This window comes from Pseudorasbora parva, chromosome 11 (assembly GCF_024679245.1).
Source record: "Pseudorasbora parva isolate DD20220531a chromosome 11, ASM2467924v1, whole genome shotgun sequence".
Lineage (NCBI taxonomy): Eukaryota > Metazoa > Chordata > Actinopteri > Cypriniformes > Gobionidae > Pseudorasbora > Pseudorasbora parva.
The window spans coordinates 32666087-32690797 of record NC_090182.1 but is presented as its reverse complement, the minus strand read 5'-3'; the positions used below and the strand labels follow the sequence as shown (position 1 = coordinate 32690797).

Below are 24711 nucleotides of genomic sequence, written 5' to 3'. Positions count from 1 at the left end.
ATTTCGTTCTTGGCCAAAGAAGGTCCCTCCTCCCAAGTTTCTCGCAGGACGTCCGGCACCCCCCGGGGCTGCCGTCCGTAGAGAAGCTCGAAGGGGGAAAACCCCGTGGAGGCTTGTGGAACCTCCCGCACGGCAAATAAGAGGGGTTCTAACCACCGATCCCAATTTTTGGCGTCTTCCTGTACGAACTTCCGGATCATGGATTTAAGAGTGCGATTAAATCGTTCGACCAAGCCGTCTGTTTGTGGGTGATAGACGCTTGTTCAAATGGATTTAATGCCCAATAATCCGTAGAGTTCGCTTAACGTGCGTGACATAAACGCCGTGCCTTGATCAGTGAGGATTTCTTTCGGAATCCCCACTCGGGATATTAATCAAAACAGTGCGTCCGCAACACTCTTCGCGGAGATGTTGCGGAGAGCCACTGCTTCCGGATATCGTGTTGCGTAGTCCACGATGACTAACGCAAAACGATGCCCGCGTGCGGATCGCTCTAATGGCCCGATGAGGTCCATCGCAATTCTCTCGAAGGGGACCTGCATTAATGGAAGGGGGCGCAATGGCGCTTTTGGGGCGGCCAGTGGATTCACCAACTGACATTCCGGACAAGACGCGCACCACCTGCGCACATTGTCATGAATGCCTGGCCAAAAAAATCGGGTCATGAGGCAAATCAGCGTGGCCGCCTGTCCCAGGTGGCCCGCCATTGGATTACAGTGAGCCGCCTGGAAAAGCATTTCCCGGCGGCTCTTTGGTGCTAACAACTGGGTTGTATCTACCTTTGTCTGAGTGTCTTGGGTCACTCGATACAACCGATCCTTTATTATGGCAAAATAAGGATACGAGACAGGCAAGGCAGGTTGGAGAGACTGGCCGTCAATCGATCCGACCTGCTGGAAGGCATTTTTGAGGGTCTCATCTTGTGACTGCTCCAGAGGAAAGTCATCGCGGTCCGAGAGATTCAGTCTCTCGATCCCGCTCGGTTCCTCTGAAGCTGTCCCCGAGGGTCCCGTCTCAGTCTCCCCAAGCTGCACTCGCGCCGCCCCCCTCCTCGCCTTTTTCTCCCAAGCGGCATCCGCGCATAACGACCCCAATAAAGCCGGAAAGGCGGGCCAATTCGTCCCCAGAATTAGCGGATGCCGGAGGTGTGGACTAACCGCGACCTCTACATTATGCTTTTTCCCCCGAAACTGTATCGTGACCGGGACAACCGGATATTCCACCACATCCCCATGCACACACCGCACCTTAACCATGCGGCTTGTATCCAATGCCCCAGGCTGCATCAGGCTTTGATGGATCGAGGTTTGGTTACATCCTGAATCCACCAAGGCCTGATATGTACCCCCCTTGATACTCACAGGAATTTGGTACTCTCCTGCTTGATCGGGGGTGGTCCGCTGGACGCTCGGGATCCGGATCATTGTTCCGATGTCCATCATCGGACATCGGTCCACAAAATGATCCGGATCACCGCACCGCCAGCAGGCCAGCCCAGCCCCGGCGGCGGGGAGTGGGTTGGAGAATGAGCGCGGGGAGGGGGCGGAACCAGAGCCATTGTCACCACCAGCCCCCAGCGGCCCCGCCCCCCTGGGCGGAGCCCGCGAACTCCCGGACGGTCCTAGGCCCATCCCACCCCGGCCTCTGGGGGGGACGCGAGGAGGGCCTGGAGGGCGGGACCTGGGGAGAGGGACAGGGCGAGAGGGAGAAACAGAGGGGGGAGAGAGAGAGTGAGAGGTTAGCGGGGGCTCGCCGACCCCCGGGCATGCCACCAGGTGGTCCTCCGCCAAGTTGATGGCCGTCTCCAGCGACGTGGGCCGGTGGCACTGGACCCACTCGGCGGTCTTCCTTGGGAGCCGAGCGATGAACTGCTCCAGCACCACCAGATCGACAATATGGTCCACGTCGCTTCCGCCGGCCAAGAGCCATCTGCGGCACGCGTCCCGGAGCTGTTGGGCCATTGCGAAGGGTCGCCTCACCCCACTCCATGGAGCGGAACCGCTGCCGGTGTTGCTCCGGGGTCCGGTCGACCCGCTGAAGGATGGCCCTCTTGAGGTCATCGTATTTCAGGAGGTTCGCGACCGGTAGTTGTTGCGCGGCCGCCTGGGCTTCTCCGGATAGTAGCGGGATGAGGTGCACCGGCCACTGTGCCCGGGGCCACCCGCAGGCCTCCGCGGCCTTCTGCAACAGATCAATGAAGGCCTCCGGGTCGTCTTCCGGCCCCATCTTGTGGAGGGGCACATGAACCGATGCGCTGGCCAGCCCGGCGGCCTCAGCGCGAACCTCCCGATCCATCCAGCTCCGGAACCGCTCGCGGTCCTCTTGCTGGCCTTGGACTATCGCCGCGAAGCGGCGCTCCTGGTCCGCCCGAAGGTCCAGCATGGCCTGATGTTGGTCTTGGTGGAGGACCGCGAGGGAGTTGATAATGTCCGCAAATGGCGTGGCGGAGGGCATTTGCATGGCGGCGGCACGGTCCTACTTCCTTCCCGGGTTTCGGCACCAGTGTAACAAAGTTCGTATAGAAGGAAGGAAGAGTCGGTTGGACTGTTGACGCTTTCTGTTTATTATAATTCTCAAAACACATCAGCACACTCAATGGTGTGCTTTTCTCTCAACACAACGATCACTTCCGGGTCGGCGCTTCCGGTTAACTCAGTCTCTGGGGTTCGCGTCAACAGTCCGGCTCTCTCTCTCTCTGTCCTCTGGTTCCGCTGGCGTTTTATCCCCTCTCCGCGCTCATTACTGGAACAAGAGACAGGTGTTATTAATCTGCGTCCAACCCACTCACTTACCGCTCGTCCCGCGGCTCTCTCTCCCGCTGCAGACCTCGCTGAACCACGCCCCCCTTGCCACAATTACATATTTTTTTTTATTTTTACATTTCACCATTGCCCATTCCATTTCCATACACACAGCAACCATGGCCAATACCCCCCCACCACCATCGACTTTTGTGGTAATTGATCCTCCCGACATTGCGACACCCAACTGGGTCCCAGTGCAACAAACCCCACAACCACCCAGACCACCACCTCCTGTTCCCACTTTCTACTCTACACCCACATTGTTTCGTAGTCCTGCCAGAACCCATGTGCGCTTCGCTACTCCACAGACTGGGGAAAATGCTCCCTCACCGACGGATCTCATGCAGCTGTGCACCTCCACAGAAATATCACCTACTTCACCTCCTTCACGAACACAGCAGGACTTGCCTGGATTTCTCCCAACTCCTGGCAGAGGAATTTATGAGTTGTCAGAGCAAGTAAAAGGGAACTGGGATATTCTGTTTAACTGGATCAAACAGCAGGACCAAGCTTTGAAGGTACTCACCCAGGAGGTTGCAACCACAAATTCACTGCATAAAGCCCAGTTTGAAACCTTGACTGCTAACATTAACTCCACCCACCAGCAGCTTCATACCACGATGGCTGCTCAGAAACAACGTGAAGGAGAGGACTCTGATCAACTGACAAAAGCCATGAATGTGATGGTAACAGGAGAACTGCAGAAAAGTGAACACACCATAGTCTCTGAAGTCCGATTCATGGTGGAACAATTGCAGCTAGAGGTGCAGAAAGACCTGCAGAGCATGCGGCAAAGTACTCGGCAGGACCGTGGCCAACTTTCCCGGGAGATCAGTCAATGTAGTGTCCAACTGAATACCTTAAGTGACTCCCTGAAAGAGCTGAAAGTAGAAACAAGTAATTATTTCAAAATGTCTGAGAAAACAGTGAGGGATATTCAAGCAATGGTACCCCAAGCACCCCTTCATACCACTGCTACAGAAGGCGAAACATCCCACCACACCACCCCGTCTATGTTTCCACTTCCTTCCCAGCCATCCTCTTTGGTCAACAGTGACCATTTGAAACTAACCTTCCCTTCCTTTGGAAGACCTTCAGGTGATGGTGACCCCCTGTTATACTTGACCAGATGTCAAGACTTTCTGGCATTACACTCCCTGGATGATGCAGACATTCTAGCAACCTTTCGTACTGTCCTCTATGAGTTAGCCTTCCTCTCAGCATTTCTCGCGGAAGATTATAAAGATGAGTTAGCTGAGCGAGTTCGCACCAGAATTCAAGGAGAAAAGGAATCCATTAGAGACTTCGCTTTCACCTACAGAGCTTTATGCAAGCACTGGAGACCTGTGTTGACAGAAAATGAGTTAGTCAAAATGATACTGAAGAATATCAAACCATACCTTGCCAGCCAACTTCGCAGCCGAGTAAGTATAGTGGATGAACTGGTAAAACTTGGTCATCAGCTGGAAAAAGACTATGCTCAACAGTTGCATTATGAGGGGCGGACAGTAACTTCATCTATACCACCTAAACCTACCTCCAACCGCCAAGTTGAAAGACCTGCCATCCAATGCTGGAGATGTAAAGGTCAGCATCCCCCTGGAAACTGTCCTCAATACTCCTCACCATCGTCTTCAAATCTCCATCATTATCCTGGAAATAAGCGAACATCGCCGTCACAGAAGTCTGGTGGAACACCATCCAATAACGCCCTGTCTGTCACAGCTCCCTCCCAACCATCTGCCATGACTGGAACCTTTACCCCTAAACTTCAGTCCATACCTCAACAATTAGTTGTCCCTATTAGCATTGGCATCTGGACAGGCAAGGCTATAGTCGATACAGGGGCAAACTATACTCTTTTACACGAAAGTTTATGGACTGAACTGGCATTCTCTGAAACTCTCTGCCCTTGGTTCCTTGGTCCCCTCTACTTGGCTAATGGTGAAAATGCAGTACCTGTAGGATGGACAAACACAGAAATAACCCTCCACAACCAAGTGTTTCCCATACCCGTAGCCATCCTTTCCACCAAAGCCCTAGCATACTCTGTAGTCTTGGGTTTGGATTTTATATTCATCAGTGGGCTACAGATCAATGTTGCAGATGGAACATATTCTTTCAAGTCCACTCCCAATAGGGAATATCCTTTCCAGCCTGGACAGGCTAGCATTCCTGCTAGAAGAATCCCACCTCTGAAAAAGAAAGCAAACAATAAAAAGACAGACCATACTCTCTCATTGTTCAGCTCTGTTCCTCCACCTCAAAGTGCAAGGGTATCCCAACCACCAGACAGTCTTGATGACAACTTTGATAAGAAATCTAGTAGACACAGCACACTTACCACCTGAGGGAAAGAACCAACTGCTTCAACTCCTGGAAAACAATCCTCAAGTTTGCACCCTCCAGCTCGGAAGAACAACAGTACTTCAACGTTGTCTTAATACTGTCCATCCTGTACCCCTTAAACAGCGTCCATACAGATTGACCCCAGAGAAACAAAATGTGGTACAAGAACACATTACCGAAATGTTGAAAAATGGTCTCATAGAGCCGTCTCACTCTGCTTGGGCTTCACCCATTGTCCTGGTCCCAAAGAAAGATGGCAGCTTGAGATTCTGTGTGGACTACAGGAGGGTCAATGCAATCACTGAGAGAGATGCCTATCCTCTACCTAATATTACAGAGATTTTGGAGTCTCTCAGTGGTGCAGTTATTTTTTCCAGCGTTGACCTCAGCAGTGGGTACTGGCAGGTGACTATGGCACCAGAGAGCAAGCCCAAGACTGCATTCATCGTTCCATCTGGTTTATACCAATTCAATGTCATGCCTTTCGGATTGAAGAATGCTCCAGCGACATTCCAGCGCTTAATTGAGACTGTCCTGGGTGAATTACGAGGCCGAATATGTTTCGTATACATTGACAACATTATCATTTACTCACCCTCTGTCACACAACACTTCCATGATCTTCAGACTGTCTTCACCCGATTGCACAGAGCAGGTTTAACGATCAACCTGAAAAAGAGTAAATTTTGCCTTAAAGAATTGACCTTTCTGGGACATTTGGTTAACACAAAAGGCATCTCGGCTGACCCTAACAAAGTAGAGGCCATCCGCTCTTACCCTGTCCCCAAGAACCTTAAGGAAGTTCAACGATTTCTCGGGCTGGCAGGATGGTACCATCGGTTTGTGCCCAATTTCTCTTGCATAGCTGAGCCTATAAACGCCTTGAAAAAAAGGGACATACTTTCCAGTGGTCATCACAGTGTCAACAATCCTTTGAGAAATTGAAAACCTGTCTCACCTCACCCCCCATTCTGGGTCATCCGGATCTCCAGCTTCCTTTTGTGGTCTACACTGACGCCAGTGACTCAGGATTGGGTGCGGTGTTGACACAACGGAAGACGCATGGCTTGGAAGAAGTCATGGCGTATGGTAGTCGGACGTTAACTAAAGCTGAGCTGAATTATTCGGCCACTGAGAAAGAGTGTTTGGCAATTGTATGGGCACTAGAAAGGTGGCAACATTACCTGGAACCGAAGCTCTTCACCATAGTGACACATCACTCCGCTCTTCAATGGGTCATGAATTCCACCAAAACCACGGGACGTCTAATTTGTTGGGCGCTCCGTTTGCAGAAATTTGAATTTGTGGTGGAGGACCGAAAGGGAAAACTCAATGAAGCCCCAGATGCTTTATCCCGAATGCACTCCGCACCTGGATGCCACTTGTACTCCACTCAGAAGGAGGAATCTGGATTTCCAATTTCAGCAGTGGACATCTGGGAAGAACAACACAAAGATCCAGTAATTACCAAGATATTTCACTCACTAGCAGAAATTGATTCTTCTGTGCAAGACCAATATAAAGTGATTGAAGACAAACTCTACCATCAAACCCATTTGACAAATGGACAAGTGCATTATAGACTCTACGTCCCTGATACACTTGTCCCAAACATTCTTCACCATTACCATGCACATCCCTTAAAGGGGGGGGGGGGGGTGAAACACTCAGTTTCAGTCAATCTCATGTCAATCTTGAGTACCTATAGAGTAGTATTGCATCCTTCATATCTCCAAAAAGTCTTTAGTTTTATCATATTTATAAAAGAAATATAGGCTGTTCCGAGTCTTTCCGGAAAAAACCGAGCACCTGGAGGCGTATCGTGTGGGCGGAGCTAAAGAATGATGAATGCGCACAAAGCGGTGACGTCCTCAAGCGTGGAGAAACCCATCTATCTCAGCTAATACAGATAATGATCCACAATCAAATCTGAGGCAGAAATAAATTGAACACGAGAAACGGCAACATCAGGACGTCCATCTCAGTGGTATGTACTGTATTTAGGGGCCTCTGTGTGTCTTTACTCGCAGTTTATGAGGACATTATTCGGTTTATGGACTATTGTATGTGACTAAGTTAGACCTTAGAAGTAGCAAGCAAAACGGTTTTGCACGTCAGAGTCAGACTAGTGTAAAGTTATACAGAACAACAATGGAGTAACCGTTAGCGCATTTGAATGACGAAGCACGCGATCGTGTCGTTTACTGATGTTTACTTATGCGACGGTAGCCAATAGCAGAGACATTTGAAACAGATTTACTCACCGGCTGCTTCCAAAGCAGGACCGAACCTTTATCGCTGGGACCGCTCTGTCAAAAACACACTTCTTTGGTATGATTTGGTGAAGTCCTGTGACAGCAGTGGCGTGGAAATCCACTTTGAGACGAGACTGAAGCGATGCCTTGAAGCTTCCCGTCATTTCTGCGTTCAAATCGGTTCAAATGCAGCGCTGCCTTCCCGGAATGCTGTGCTGAAGCGTTGAAGTCGCTCGACGTCACCCATAGGAATAAAGTGGAGCGCGGCGCGCGACATAAGTGTTCACGGGCGACTGGATCTGCAGCTGAGAGACTGTTTTCGGTGTGCATTTCCTCTGTCTCGATCACGCGCACGCGCACCCTACCGGGAGAAGAGCCCGTACGGCCCATACAAGGACCTTCCGTTCTATTAACGTCAAGTAGGCCCATACTCGAAAAAAACTCTCCGAAACTTGTGAGAAACCGGAAGGAGTATTTTTGACACAAAAATACTCTATCAAACGTCCAACATTAGTTTTTGAAATTTTGTCTATGTTTAGGATGGGAATCCATGTCTTTAACAGTGTAAAAAGCTCAGTATGCATGATACAGCATTTCACCCCCCCCTTTAAGTGGTCACTTAGAGATTTATAATACTTACCAGAGAGTGCATCAGGTTGCTTTCTGGCCAGCCATGTAGACATCTGTAAAACAATATGTAAAAAGATGCACAAGATGCCAAACCTTGAAAAATGAGAACCGCAAACCAGCTGGGAAAATTCAACAGACCACCACCAGTCGTCCAAACGAGATGTTGGGTGTAGATATCATGGGTCCTCTGCCACGCAGCCCCAACAGATATGAGTATCTACTAGTGTTTGTGGATTACTATTCCCGGTGGGTGGAACTATTTCCCTTGCGAAAAGCTACTGCTCAAACTGTTGCTTTACATCTCAGGGAAAACATCCTCACTCAGTGGGGAGTACCAGATTTCATCCTGTCTGACCGTGGCACACAGTTCATGTCAACTGTCTTTCAAGACATCTGTGCTAAATGGAAAGTCACCCAGAAAATGACTACAGCATACCATCCCCAGACAAACTTAACAGAACGAGTGAACAGAACATTAAAACAGATGATTTCAGCCTATGTTAATGATAATCATAGAAAGTGGGACCAACATTTACCTGAGCTAAGATTTGCCATCAATTCAGCGGTTCAAAAAACCATTGGTATGTCTCCAGCCAAGCTTCATCTAGGGAGAAAACTACAGGGGCCAATGGACAAGCTGCTGCATGGGCAAAATCTTTCTCCAACTGCTCCATCCTACGAGGTCACAGAACATCTGTCCAAGTTGCAAGCTAGAGCCAAAGAATGCTCCAAGAAAGCATCCAAAAGACAGCTCCGTAGCTACAACAAAACCAGGAGAGATGTCACCTATAAAGACAAAGACCGTGTATGGGTGAGAAATTTTCCACAGTCAAGTGTACTTCACCATATTAGTGCGAAACTTGCCAACAAATGGAAAGGTCCCTACCGGATAATCAAACAGTTAGGACCGCTGAATTATCGGGTGGCATTAGAAAACACTGGTGAAGATGTGCGTACCGTTCACATATGCAACCTGAAGCCATGCTTTCCCACCGCTGAGGAGTTAAATCACCTGGAAAAGTCGAAACTTTTGGAACTCTTCCACGAATCCACTGACGAAGAAAAGGAGTTTCTTGGTTTCTGACAATGCTGCCCTTTTTAACAACCTGGAGGTTGTTTTTTTCCAGGGAGGGAGAGTATAACAAAGCTGAAATTAAACAAAAACAAAACAACAACAAATATAATCTCCACCCATTTCCGTTTACCAAATGGTAAAAGGAAATGAGGTAATCGCATAAAAGGGAGAACAAAACGGAAGAGGAGGAAAGAGTTTTGTTTTAGAGTGGTGGGTGAGATTGTGCTGGAGTGCGAGAGAGGTGAGAAACTTGTAGCCTCAATTCATGTGCGCTGACAAACAGCCAAGAACTCCGCGTTAAATTGGAGAACTGTTTCGGTGGTGTTCGCTTCACGAAAACATAAGAGAAATGTGAAGGTGAGCATTTCCACTTACCTGGGCGACGGCAGGTGACGTTATCCTTCAGTGCACTGCATGCTAGGCCATTGCTGGAGAGGACGCGGGAGGATACAACAGACTCCCAAAGTCAAGAGGTCTCCCGCACTGAGCGTTTAAAACCAGCTGGATTGACGATCTTCTGTTGCAGTTGCCGGAAAAGGGTCTCGCCATTGCTGAAAGTCGCGGCTTCTCGACGTACACACCAGTTGATCTTTCTCCGCATCCACCCACATAATTCACCTCAGCACTTTCCACACTTTCCCTTAGTTGTTACTTTCAAAGTAATACGTGAGTAATGTTTCTCTATTTTCATTTTATTTTTCACCTGCTATGATTTATTTATTTGTTGGTTGTTTTTTTCTTTGACTTCAGTTTGTTTCGCCATTACTTTTCTTTCCCCCAAATTTTACTGAGTTTCTTATGGTGTTTGTGAAATCAGGAGTCTGGGACTTTTGAAATAGAAATTAATTTGAATTCAGTTTGGTACTATGTTTGATGTGGTTATCAGTGAGAATTGAGGATTCTTTGTTATCTTTTTTCTTTAATTTTCCTTTTGTGAAATACATTTCTTCTAAACTACACCATATGTCTTTTGTGATGTTTATCCTGAGCTTTACCTTTATTTGTAACTTATCTTGAGTTGATTTATGTAACGTGTGACTTGAACTATCTGGGTTATTTGCATTACAAAATACTGACAGGATTGCCTGTCTGGCGCCCGAACTAACTGACCTAAATCTAAATTAACTAATTAGTTGTTGTTTTTTTGTGTGAATTTATTCATCGGGCCATCACCGTTACAGATTGATTGATTGATTGATTGATTGATTGATTGATCTATGATCTATGTTGTAGTCTGGATACAATTTTGAAATTTGAAAATTCCACATCATTGCATTCTGTTTTTATTTACAATGTCTACAGTTTCCCAACTTATATATATATACATACAAACTCGATTACAAAAAAGTTTATTAATAAATTCATGTAAACCCGGTTTACTTGCAGTCAGTTTACTGGTTTGTAATGGGGAAAACTGATTATTTCAATAAGCTGATTTTTTTTTTTTAGTTATCAGCTTACTGTTGTGCATGTAAACACACCCATTGTTACACAGTCATGGGCTCTTCATGGGTCCTTTCTATGATACAATTTCTGTTTTCTTTTCAGCATGTTAGTTGTACCACATGTTTTTTTGGTTGCACCACATGACTTTGATTTAGCATAGTATTAATAAGCACTGCAGTGAAATGAAGTGACTTGGATTGCAAATTTATAACACACCAGTAAGCTGATAACAAAAAAAAAAAATCAGCTTATTGAAATAATCAGTTTTCCCTGTTTACATGTGTAGACCTAGACTTTTGTCTCTTTCCCCCGTTGTTTAATTCACGGGACCAGACACCAGTTGTTTTGTCAAGAGATCTCTTTTATTTAATATGTTAGTCAGACATAGGAGAGAACGTTTCTGGAGTGATGTTATACGCAGCTTCTCTGTCGTACTCCAACGTCCATTCTCTGCTCTTCATACAAAGGGCTTGTGGTTTTGTGCACCCCAAAGAACATATGGTTTCCATTAAATGGAATGTATAGCGAATTGTTAAGTCAACATATGCACTGAAACTTACACACACACATCCTGTCCATAACTCCCCTGTGTACATGCAACCGGCCCCATACATGGAACCGAACACACATGTGCATACAGTGTCTAGCTCTCTCATGTCTTCTCTAACATACATATATTCAAGCATACAATGGTTATAAATGATTATAAAAAATAATAATAATACAGAATGATAACTGATTATGAATACTAATACAAAGTAATATTGACTAATACAAAATGATAACTGATTATGAATACTAATACAAAGTAATATTGACTAGTAAAATTTGGTCTACAACATGCAAACCAGTAAACTGACAATGCAAGTAAACCTTGTTTACATGACTTTATTAATAAACTGGGTTACACTGAAAAAAACAATAAGTAGAATTTACTCAATTTTTATTTCGCAAGTTTTGGCACAATTTTTTTTCAAGTAAATTTAACATTTAATTTTTAACTCCAACTGCTGCAGTTTGTCAGTCGTATAATATGTGTGGATGGAAACAATATCTATGAGAGTAAAAAAACATGCACAGACAAATCCATATTAAACCCTGCTGCTCATGACGACACTAAGATGTCCTAAGACACGGAGCACTGGAAGTGATCTCTTACGCATATCTCTACAATAGATTATGTACATTGACCTCAAGTGATTGTGCGCTGAAGGCTATTGGACATCACATTCGACGTAATAAATTATATAAATATTGTTGGGTTTCTCGCACACACCAATTGTTTTGTGTCTTAGAACATCAATGTGTCGCCACAAGCCAGTTTGATATGGATTTCTCAGTGCATATTTTATTAACTCTTATGGATTTTGTTTCCATTCATATGCATTATATGACTGACAGACTGCAACGGTTGGAGCTAAACATATTATTTTGTGTTCAATTGAAGAAACGAAGTCACCTATATCTTGGATGTCCTAGGGGTAAGCAGAAAAACATCACATTTTCATTTTTGGGTGAACTATACCTTTAAACAAGCCACCAAATCAACTGTACCACGGAGTAGACTTCAGGACAACCATAAGTTGGTCTCTCTCTTCTGTCCCTTGCAACCAGTTTACATCAAATGCACAAAGGACTGGATGCACATGCTAAATATTCTGAAATTAAGAAAAAAGAAACACAAAAAACAATAATCAGTAAACAGCAAATATTTTAATATTAATATTTGCATTCACATCATTACTTTCACAAATTTGATGATGAAAATTAATTTTGAAACTGCTGAAACATCTCTAACATAAAAAACAAGCCCATGCAGAGCATCTGTGAGTTTTACGTTTGTTTGCTGTTTAGTCTGTCGACCAGAATGTCATAACGCAAAGCAGACGGCTCTGGGACGGACCCCGGGCAGGCAAAAGGGCTCTGGGATGGGCCTCCGGGGAGGCAGAGGGCTCTGGGATGGGCCTCTGGGATGGGCCTCTGGGCAGACCGAGGGCTCTGGGATGGCCTCCGGCCATATAGGACAGAAGCATTCTTCTTCCGCGTCCTTTTACAGGAACGAGGTGGTGGTATGGTGCTTACTGCCTCTAGGGGAGCTGCAGCATCTTCAGCCACCACTGGTGAAGCTGCAGCATCTTCAGCCCCCTCTGGGGGAGCTGCAGCGTCTTCAGCCACCTCTGGGGGAGCTCAGTTCAGTTTGACCATTGCTCTGGGGATGGAAACCCGAAGACAGACTAACTGTCGCCCCAAGTAATTTACAAAATTCATGCCAAAATTTGGATACAAATTGGGGCCCCCTGTCAGAAACCACGTCCGTTGGAAGGCCATGTAAGTGAAAGACGTGGTCTACGACAGCCACCGCTGTCTGCTTGGCGGAAGGTAATTTAGGCAAGGGAATAAAATGAACAATTTTCGAGAACAATTTTGCGTGCACAGCAATAGGATTGCTGAGGGGGTGCACAGGGATCTGGAGCTGGGTGGCCAGTGAACGGTCTATAAAATTACCCTCCACTGCCCAGTCCACGAACACTTGGCAGCTGTGTGACTGGTCTGCCCATTGCACTCTTCCCGGCTAGAGAGTTGCGGACAAGGATTTCCTCAATGACGCTCCACCCGACAGTAGCCTCCTCTCTACTGCCGGGCTTTATCTTTTAATGGACAACTATTGAGGAAATGCCCCACCGCACCACAGTACATACACTGTCCCTTAGCTCTTCGGCGCTCTTTCTTGCCAGGAAAGCCGAGCTCGACTCACCTGCATGGGCTCGGGATCGCTGGGTGGGCTGACCGTGTCTCTCACCGGGAACTCAAAGGGCTCAGGAGGTTCTCTGACGAGGGTGTGCGCCGGTCTCGCATCTCCTATCTGGCATCCACCTGTAGCGCTAAATCCATCAGATCATTAAGGCTGTTGGAAAGTTCCAGGGCATAGATCTCCCGTTGGACACGGTCAGCAAGCCCATGCAGGAACCTGTTCCACTGCGCCTCCTCGTTCCATTTACTCTCAGCGGCCAAAGTCCGGAACTGAATCATGTATTCCGAGACCGAATGCTTGCCTTGGCGTAAGTCTGAGAGTTTACGGGCCGCCTCCCAACCCGATTCTTGCTCGGTCAAAGACCCGTCTGAGTTCCACTGAAAGTGCCTGGAACGAAGAGGAGCATTGATGGTCATTCTCCCACACCACCGTTCCCCAGACTGCCGCATGGCCAGCAGAGGTGGGTAGAGTAGCCAAAATCTTTACTCAAGTAAAAGTACAAGTACTTACGGAAATATTTACTCAAGTAAAAGTAAAAGTAACAATCGTAATAGTTACTTGAGTAAGAGTAAAAAAGTATTAGATGAAAAAACTACTCAAGTACTTAGTTACTAGTTACTTTCGATCTGATTGATAAGATCCAAAAACCCTGAATTTCAGACTACTTAGAGAGCTTTCACAGACCTCCATATATATGTGTGTGTGTGTGTGTGTGTGTGTGTGTGTGTGTGTGTGTGTGTGTGTGTGTGTGTGTGTGTTTAATGGTTAAACCGTGTAAATTAATGGTGTGCTGGGCTAACCACAGCTCTTTTTAAAACATACTTTGTTCTTATATTTTTATAAGTATATGCATTCTTAAAAATACAGTCCCATTTTTAAATGTATGTATATACTGCAGACTGTTGTCTGTCCGGATATGTGTATAAATGCAAGATGTCACATTAGGCTATTCAATTTGTTTCGTTTTTAGCCTGATCTCATCAGTACCTATGGCAACGTTTATGCAAACCACAAAGTATGTACCAATATGTACATATTGCGACAGTTTCAAAGTGAAATGTCCACTGGGTGGCGCTAAAAGCTTATTTTTTTCCAGAACAGATTTGCGTGAATCTGACATGTTTTGTTACGTTGTGTTTTTAACGTACACCCACACTAAACCTACCCGAAAGTGTTAACAACAGCAAATGAGACAAAAATAAAATTGTGTCCATGTATTTTTAGCTTGTGTTTAGAACTCGTCTTTGAGCTCTTATCATGACTCGTTCTTCATGGGGTTCGTTCTCAAGCTTTTCGCATTGTAAATACAAATCTGTATCAGCTGAGCTATCGAGCAAGTCTGGTGAATCAGAAAAGCAGAACATGGAGCTGTGACGCAAAATTCAAAATGTTTTAGTTTACAAACCAGACTAAAAAAATGCAGTTTTTCTGCCTATAGTGTTCATTTCTGTTGGAATTCCTGCAGTGTGTATTGGTGCGTGTTTTGTGGTTTGCAAAAACATTGTCACAGGTACATTTTGCCAATGAGGTTGCTCGTTTTATGAGAAAAAAAAAAGATATGTAAATGTGCAGATGTGAACGTTTGTTTGTGGACGTGTGTTCGGAGAATTCAAACGATTTGTCAATGCTTGCACAAGGGCGCATATGAGGAAAACACTCGGACAGTGTGTGAAATAGTATTACAATAAAGGAAAAGTGCCCATAGTTACCAAATACCATTAATAGTGTTCAAATATAGGCATCATTGTTACACTTACCGCTGTTTTTTCAGGTTGGAGCTGGAATTATTGTATGCTGAGATGTCAGTTCGTTTTGGTGAACACAGCATGCATTAAATTATGAAACTGTTCTTTTTGACATTTTGGACTGAAAACAGGCTGAACTTGAGGCCACGTACGGGTGATCTGCCGTAGCTCACCTCCCTCTGCTTCGGCCATCATCTTCTGACTAAACGCGCGCTTATTTTATGCGGGTGACAATATCCACCTCTCGCGAAGCAGACTCTCCAACGTTTCGCGAGACTTGCGAACAAGTCATAACTTATTTTAAAATATATAATTAATTATCACCATTGACAGTAGCGGAGGAACGCCACCGAATGTAACGAAGTAAAAGTACAGTTTTTTCACAAGAAATGTACTTGAGTAAAAGTAAAAGTACCCATTTTTAAATATACTCTAAAAGTACAAGTTACCCAAAAAATTTACTCAAGTAAATGTAACGAAGTAAATGTAATTCGTTACTACCCACCTCTGATGGCCAGATAGCAAGTTGATCACCAGTGCAACCTTAGCTCTCTCCGTGACGAAAGTAAGCGGCTGTAGTGAGAAGAACAGAGAACAACGAGTCAAGAAAAGGTCTGCATAACTACGGCTCACCCACGTACCTCTCTGTTGTAGGAATGCGTGGTTCAGGATGGTTAGATCTGGCGACTGGGCTGGGTGGAACGGACGGCGGGCTGGGCGCAGTGGGCGATGTCAGTTGTTTGATTTGAGTCGTGAGCTCGGACACCTGCTTCACAAGTACCTGCACGGTTGGTGCATTGGCGGTGACATGCTCCTCCTGCCGCTCCATACGTTGACTGTTGGCAGTCAGATATTCCTGTAATTCGGCCATCTTCACTGGATCCATGATTGGTCAGATCGTTCTGTCGTGTGCGCTGGTAAGAAAGAACAGAAGGATCCAATTGCGAATGAACAATAGTTTATTAATGTCAATACACACGGTAGATCAGAACAGTAATGTCTCATAAGACAGAAAGGCAGCTCAGTCCATGAAGGGAAGACGGCAGGGCACTAGATGTTCCTCCGTGAAGCAGGGAGGCAATGGGCAGAGACGGTCGGCTGGAACTGGAACCGGAGCGAAGCAATCCCATGATGAACACGAAACCCACAGGAAACCCACAGGACACACTGCAACGATCTGACACAAGACTGAGGCAGTTTCTCAATACCAAGTACGCAAACTTGTGACTTGTGTCCTTGGTAGTTCAAACTTGCCAAGTTCAGCTCGGGAGAACGAACTCCAGAGGAAGGGAGGAATCTTCATTAATCTCTATTGTGAATCGTCATCAGACGCTGGTCAAGTACTGGTCAAGTACGGATGCGTCCTTGATCCTCCCCTTTTATCGAGGATGCATAGAGAGGTGCATTGTTGCATTTTTCAGATTTTTTGGTTCCTTTTCACACCACACTGATTGCTTTGGTCCGAACCAGTTGAAACGAACCAAAACGCAGGCATGTGACAACATCCACATCACTCATTGGCCATGGCGTATTTCCTAAACTGCTTTTCGATTGGTCAGAATTTACATGTGGGAAAGTTCCAACAGGAGAGGCAAAGCCAGCAAACTATAATAACACTATGGAGAGACGACTACGCGGGCCAGTGGCCATAATCTACTACACGGTGTGTATTTACCACAGTATGCAAACAAAACATTTCTATAATGAAGCGCGGATGCGACATGAAAACAACGTTCTAATGCACTGCAGACAGCAAGCGCACATCGCTCGTCACTTCAAGAGGAGGCGTGCATTAATTATTAACTCTTGACATGCTTCCATCTTCCAAAAATATTGCCAACGATCTAGTGAAGTTAATAAACGTAATTTCGGGAGGAGTACGCCCATCTAATCTTTCAATTAATACCAAGGTATAAAACCAGCAGCTTACCTCTTCCCCTTTTTGGTTCCTGAAGCATTTGGCCTGCCCAACTCTGCTTGACTGGCTGCGCTGCTCATTTCACCTGTTGATCTCCAGACCGCCGGTCTCTCCGCTCCATATAACACCTCGCTCAAGAAAACCTCTCTCCTCTTCCATCTAGAATCATCACGGGGCTCGGTCGATCCTCATCGTGATGCATCGAGGCCTTCATCATCATCAACATCATCCTCTTCAGCAGTAACGTTAAGCCTCGTACCTCCTGCTGAGAAATGGTCCGTCAACGCGCTCAGGCAAGCGTTATCCAGCGCGGGTTTTCCATTTCACCCAGAGGAATTCAAAGCGCAACTTCACGATCTGCTCGTGTGTTTTCACCAAAAACTCTCACTCTCACGCCGCATTCAGCGTTCTCGCAGCAACACGCAAACAACAACACAAACAACTGCACGATCTATACGGTCCGTTTCAGTTTCAGTTTCAGCCGGCAGCCGCAGCTGCCGACGCTTTCACGTCCGCCCCTTAATTCGGCCGGCACTATCGCGGCCGCAGACATTAGTTCCGCGTCTGCTCGCAATAGTTCCACGGCCTCTTCGACTGTTACCTTTCACCCTCCCACAGGTAAGTATAGCTTCTTCTGTTCTTCTTTCCACGCTTCCTTTATTTCTGTGCTTTCTGGCTTTTATTCTCTGTTAAATCAAGAAAAGCTATATAATACATTTCTCCTCTGCTATTGGAGCAGGCCCAAAGCGTGAGGCTGCCTCCGCAAACGGTCCTGCCCCCCCTCCCTTAATTTCTTCTCTGCTATAGGTGCAGACCCAAAGCGTGAGGCTGCCTCCGCAAACGGTCCTGCCCCCCCCCCCCCCCCCTTTAATTTCTTCTCTGCTATAGGTGCAGACCCAAAGCGTGAGGCTGCCTCCGCAAATGGTCCTGCCCCCCCCCCCTTAATTTCTCCTCTGCTATAGGTGCAGACCCAAAGCGTGAGGCTGCCTCCGCAAACGGTCCTGCCCTCCCCCCCTTAATTTCTCCTCTGCTATAGGTGCAGACCCAAAGCGTGAGGCTGCCTCCGCAAACGGTCCTGCCCTCCCCCCCCCTTAATTTCTTCTCTGCCTTAATTTCTCCTCTGCTATAGGTGCAGACCCAAAGCGTGAGGCTGCCTCCGCAGATGGTCATGCCCCTCCCTCTCTTTTCTTTTCTCCGCCGCCATTGGAGCCGATCCAAGCATGGGGTTGCTTCCCAAGCTTTCTATTCTCCAACCTTATTCCATCCAGCTTCTGCTTCCTCTACAGTTTATTGCCTCCTTCTCAGCTGCATTGCTCTTACAGTTCCTACTACATCATTGCTATGGATCCATCACCTGTCTCCACCAAGCCTCCGCGCCTCAATCACCCCAGGTGGTTGGTCCCAGTATAGCTCATAAGCCCCGCCCCTCCATGGTTTCTAATGGATACGAGTTGAACTAAACAATCAAATTACACTTTATATTTTCCAAGATGTTTCCTGTCCTTTAAGGCAGTTTTATCACTATGATTTCCAAGTATTTGTTTTAAATAAGTTTAGCTTAGTTAGTTGTTTGACGCTATAAAAGTTGTCACTGAGGAACCAGCAGACTTTTCAGGAGAAGAGTGGAGTTTTTATCTTAATTTCTATATTTCCCAGATTTTGGCATAAATATTAAGAGCATTAGCCCGAAGGTGGACACCGTTCCAACCCCAGCATTGCAATCCTACTGGACAACTTAGAGAGCTTTTTCAAATAATTCCTACAACCAACTTGTTTTCCCAAATTCTCCCTCTTTTTCAATTTTTGATGTCATACGAGATGTCCACCCAATCTAGTACCATCAAAGTCTATCTCGGCTGCTTTAAATTTCTAATCTACAACCATCCATCCGACCATCTATGATCTCTAAGTTTTAAACAAGAACACCATCCGTTTCCTCATCAAAAGCAATAAACGGATCAATTTAAAAAACTGCCTTTTTATTCCTATCTTCAATCTCCCGACACCCATCCAGCAATATCAATATCTTTCCTTCTCCCTTGCCACAGGGAGGTGCTGATCTCCTCACTTCTCGACCCGCTGTTTTCTGATGAGAACAACCTTCCTGTCACCAGGCAGTGAAGTTCATTAAAAAGCTTCAGCAGATCCCCACCCACTCTGGTAATTAGGCTTACTTATATTCACCTCACTTCTTCCGCAATGGAGCAGACACCACCGCAGGCCAAAAAAGACTGCCACACCATCAATTAAACTATTGGGTTGGTGGTCCTCAGAGGCCTTTCGATTTAACTTTGTTCGGACCTCAGCCTCATCAAACAAGCCATCTTCGCTTGACGCTGCAGTGCTCTGCCAATTTGATACTGCTGCTGCAGTATTTGGATTTACTAGATATCACCATTGTAGTCCTTCACTTAATGCCACAGTCCCTGCTTGATGCTCCAGGGCTTCGCTTGCCACTACAGTGCTCCTCCAGTTTAATGCTGCCACTGCAGTGCCCATTATTATTATTTAATGCTGCCACTGCAGTGCTCCGTCATTTTGATGCTGCCACTGCAGTGCTCCTACTATTTAATGCTGCCTCTGCAGTGCTCCTCTTATTTGATGCTGCCACTGCAGTGCTCCTCCAGTTTGATGCTGCCACTGCAGTGCCCCTACTATTTAATGCTGCCACTGCAGTGATCCGTCAATTTTGACGCTGCCGCTGCAGTGCTCCTCCTATTTGATGCTGCCGCTGCATTGCTCCTCCAGTTTAATGCTGCTGCTGCAGTGCTCCTCCTATTTGATACTGCCACTGCAGTTCTCCTCCTATTTGATGCTGCCTCTGCAGTGCTCCTCCTATTTTGATGCTACAGTGCTCCTCCAGTTTAATGCTGCCACTGCAGTGCCCTTACTATTTAATGCTGCCACTGCAGTGCTCCTACTATTTTATCCTGCCACTGCAGTGCTCCGTAATTTTGATGCTGCCACTGCAGTGCTCCTCCACTTTGATGCTGCCACTGCAGTGCCCCTACTATTTAATGCTGCCACTGCAGTGATCTGTCATTTTGCCGCTGCTGCAGTGCTCCTCCTATTTGATGCTGCCGCTGCGTTGCTCCTCCAGTTTGATGCAGCCGCTGCAGTGCTCCTCTTATTTGATGCTGCCGCTATAGTGCTCTTCCAGTTTAATGCTGCCACTTGCAGGGCTCCCCCCTTTTAATGCTGCTGCTGCAGTGCTCCTCCAGTTTAATACTGCCACTGCAGTTCTCCTCCTATTTGATGCTGCAGTTTTCCTCCTATTTGATTCTGCCACTTCAGTTCTCCTCCTATTTTATGCTGCCACTGCAGTGTTCCTCCTATTTTGATGCTAAAGTGCTCCGCCATTTTGATACTGCCGCTGCAGTGCTCCGCCACTTTTACACTGCAATGCAGTTCTCCTCTTATATTGATGCTGCAGTTTTCCTGCTATTTGTTTCTGCCACTGCAGTTCTCCTCCTATTTGATGCTGCCGCTGCAGTGTTCCTCCTATTTTGATGCTACAGTGCTCCTCCTTTTTGACACTGTCGCTGCAGTGCTCCTTCTATTTGATGCTGCCGCTACAGTGCTCCTCCAGTTTCATGCTGCCACTCCAGGGCTCCTCCTTTAAATGCTGCTGCTGCGATGTTCCGCAATTTGACGCTGCTGCAGTGCTCCACCAATTTGATGCTGCATTTCTCCTCCAGTTTAATGCTGCCACTGCAGTGCACCTCCTATTTAATACTGCCACTGCAGTGCACCTTCTATTTAATACTGCCGCTGCAGTGTTCCTCCTATTTAATGCTGCCTCTGCTGTGCTACTCCTATTTGATGCTCACACTGCAGTGCTCCTCCTTTTCGATGCTGCAGTGAGCCGCAATTCGATACCACCGCTGCAATGCTCCTCCAATTTTATGCTGCCGCTGCACTGCTTCTCCATTTTTGATGCTGCCCCTCCAGTGCTCCACAATTTGATACTGCCACTGCAGTGCTCCACCATTTGATGCAGCCGCTGCAGTGCTTCGCAGTTCGATGCCGCAGTGCTCCGCAATTTGATTCTGCCACTGCAGTAATGCGCCAATTTTATGCTGCAGTGCTTCTCCTATTTGATGCTGCTACTGCAGTACTTCGCTAATTCGTGACTTCCGCTGCAATCCTTTGCTTGATACTGCCGCTGCAGTGCCCAGTGCTCCACAATTTAATATTGCCACTGTTGTGCTCCTCCAATTTGATGCAGCCGTTGTAGTGCTTCTCAATTTGATACTGCCACTGCAGTGCTTCGTTATTTGTGACTGCCATTGCCATGCTTTGCTTGATACTGCTGCTGCAGTGCCCCGCTAATTTGAGACCGCTGCTACAGTGCCCTGCCAATTTGAGACTGCCGCATCAGTGCCATGCCATTTTGAGACTGCCGCTGCAGTGCCCCGCCAATTTGAGACTGCCGCTGCAGTGCCCCGCCAATTTGAGACTGCCGCTGCAGTGCCCCGCCAATTCGAGACTGCCGCTGCAGTGCCCCGCCAATTCGAGACTGCCGCTGCAGTGCCCCGCCAATTCGAGACTGCCGCTGCAGTGCCCTGCCATCTTGAGACTGCCGCTGCAGTGCCCTGCCATGTTGAGACTGCCGCTGCAGTGCCCTGCCATGTTGAGACTGCCGCTGCAGTGCCCCGCCATCTTGAGACTGCCGCTGCAGTGCCCTGCCATCTTGAGACTGCCGCTGCAGTGCCCTGCCATCTTGAGACTGCCGCTGCAGTGCCCTGCCATCTTGAGACTGCCGCTGCTGTGCCCTGCCATCTTGAGACTGCAGCTGCAGTGTTTTGCTCAATGCTGCTGCATTGCACCGACATTTTGAGACTGCCGCTGCAGTGCCACACCATTTTGAGACTGCCGCCCCAGTACCCCGCCAATTTAAGAATGCTGGAGGCTGCTGCAGTTCCCCGCCAGTTTGAGAATGCTGCTGCAGTGCTTTGCTTGAAGCTGCTGCAGTGCCCCACCAATTTGAGAATGCTGCTGCAGCGCTTTGCTTGATGCTGCTGCAATGCCCTGTCAATTCGAGAAAGTTGCTGCAGTGCTTTGCTTGATGCTGCTGCAGTGCCTCGCCAATTCGAGAAAGTTGCTGCAGTGCTCTGCTTGATGCTGCTGCAACCCCTCACCTATTTCATAAACTGCCACAGCAGTTACCTACCTCAGTACTGCTACAGTGCCATCTTCCATTCAGTCTATTTAACAATTTTGGGGGGTCTTCGGGAATAATTATGCAGACTCCTCCCGTAATCATGAGCAGTTCAAATTTCCATGATTCTTGCTTGCTGTCTATTTCTGCATTATGTTTTTGGGGGGCAATCGGAGCTCGGGTAGAATATCCTCTCCGAGCCCCTCTATAGCAGACAGCAAGCCAAATCTGTTTACCACATCTGTTTAGATTATATGGGCACACAAACTCGTGAAGTGAAGTTAATAAACGTAATTTCGGGAGGAGTACGCCCATCTAATCTTTCAATTAATACCAAGGTATAAAACCAGCAGCTTACCTCTTCCCCTTTTTGGTTCCTGAAGCATCCCTCCTCCTCCCCTGCTCCTCCTTTTGTACATCACATTGGTGGTGGTTGAGGAGAGATCCCTGACATGAGTGTAAAGCGCTTTGGGTGTACAGTAGTACATACGAAAGCGCTATATAAATGACTCATTCATTCATTATTTTATTCATTCAATTTGCCTGTTATAGGGGGGCAATCGGAGCTCGGGTAGAATATCCTCTCCGAGCCCCTCTATAGCAGACAGCAAGCCAAATCTGTTTACCACATCTGTTTAGATTATATGGGCACACAAACTCGTGAATCAGGTAATAATATGATGCACACAATGTCAGCACAGCTAACTACGGCAGCTGGTTCAGTCTAAAAATGATCAGTACTTTTGCAGTTGGTTCTGTTCGAGGTCGGATCACGTTCTCACCACAAATAAACCGCTCCAGAGTTCGTTTGAAATCGTACCGAGACCACCTCTTCAAGGAGGTCTCGGTACGCTTGTTTGGTCCGCTTTTGGTGCGCACCCGAGTGCGATTGTACGATTCAACCGAACTAAATGAGGCAGGTGTGAAAGCACCCTTATATCATTGATCACACATAAACTGACATTTAACAAAAAGAGACTGGGCTGTGTTTTATGTCATATTTTTTTATTAGAGTGAAAATCATATGCACACTTGTCTGAACCACATATTATTATTAGTAGTATTATTTAATGTAAACGAAAAGAGGCAGGGTTTTTTATATTTCGTTTTGTTAGATAGGCTACATGCGGTAAAGATAATGCATTGCCTGCACTACATTTGTGTGGCTATAATATCATATTTTTTTTAATGAAAATGAAAAGGGGCAGAGTGGTGTTTTATATTTCGTTTTATTGTAGCCTAAAATATACATATAGCATATAGGCCTACACTTTTAGTGACACCATTAAGAACGCTGCTGTTATCAGATCAGCCTGACTTGTGTCCTGCAGTTCTCGGGAGTTCGTTCTCCAGTCGAATTTGACAAGTCTGAATCACACCGACGTATATACTATGCTACAATAAAACGAAATATGTCATATTATGTCAACACAGGCTGCCTCTTTTTTTTCTTTTCACTAAAAAATAAAAATAAATCATTTTAGGCTACAATAAAACATGTCATAAACCGCCACTCTTCCTTTTTTCCATTAAAAAAACCCCTTAAATATTTTAGGCTACATTAAAACGAAATATCCCATAAAACGCTGCCTCTTTTCTCCATAAAAAAAAAAAATCTTAAACATATTATAGCCACACAAATGTGGTTCAGGTAACTCATACCTTTATTATGCATGTATATATAACAAAACAAAATATAAAACACAACCCTGCCTCTTTTCTCATGTTTCTGATATCTTATGTTTAACCACACCAGAGTCAGCGGCAGACGTCAGAAGGTCTAGGCGAGAAAAGCCTGCTCTCGGCGGGTTAACGAGTGCTGAGCACCCGTGGATCGATCTCACAAAACGGCAGATAAAATTGTCAAATATGCGCTCTCTTTATAAATAAACCACATATTTAATCATTAAACAAGTATATTCTCGCCTGAAAAAGTCTTAAAACAAAAAATTGACACATGAACAGTAGTATTTTTAAATTAAATCGGTCGGTGCGAGCTTCATTCTGGGATGTCTCCTCTTGATGCAGCCTCGAGAAAAGGGGATGATCAAGGACACATCCAGGGATTTTAACTGTAGCCTGCTTTGCTAGATGTGAACTTTGAATTGGAACAGTACTTGGGCAGCGACTGATGACATTTCACAAGTCCATGAGAACACAAGTACAGACAAGTACACATATTGAGAAACGGCCTGAGTGAGACACAGGAATATATGGGCCCGGTAATGAGGTGCAGCAGGTGAGAGTGATCGGTGATGAGTAATCAGTGACCACACCTCCAACAACACCACACAACACAGACAGAACGAGACGATGAATTCATGAACCGTGACACCTTGTCAAATGACTATCGTTTTAACTTAAATGGGGGAAAAGGTGATGTTTGCTAGAAGGATTGAGTGAACTAAGCAAAGTATCTACGGTTGTATTTTGTAATACAAAATAATATTACCCTTTGCCATTAGACACACTATTGTAGTGAACAGCACATTCTAGGGCCCAGTTTATGGCCGGGCCCCTCTTTGCCCGTAACAGTGGACAAAGGTTTGCTCCATTTTGATTGGATCTTGTTGGAC

The 24711-nt window shown here is 46.3% G+C and overlaps 1 protein-coding gene across 1 annotated transcript in view; it reads right to left on the bottom strand.

Annotated features, from left to right (window-relative positions):
* The window catches only part of LOC137092085 (zinc finger protein with KRAB and SCAN domains 7-like), a 133328-nt gene extending 131268 nt beyond the window's left edge, over positions 1-2060 (bottom strand). The window contains exons 1-2 of the mRNA XM_067456358.1: positions 1435-2060; positions 1362-1404 (exon numbers count right to left, since the gene is read on the bottom strand). Coding sequence (XP_067312459.1) covers positions 1362-1404; positions 1435-2060 — 669 coding nt within the window. The remainder of the gene's footprint in view (positions 1-1361; positions 1405-1434) is intronic.
* Between the last annotated feature and the right edge of the window lie 22651 nt (positions 2061-24711).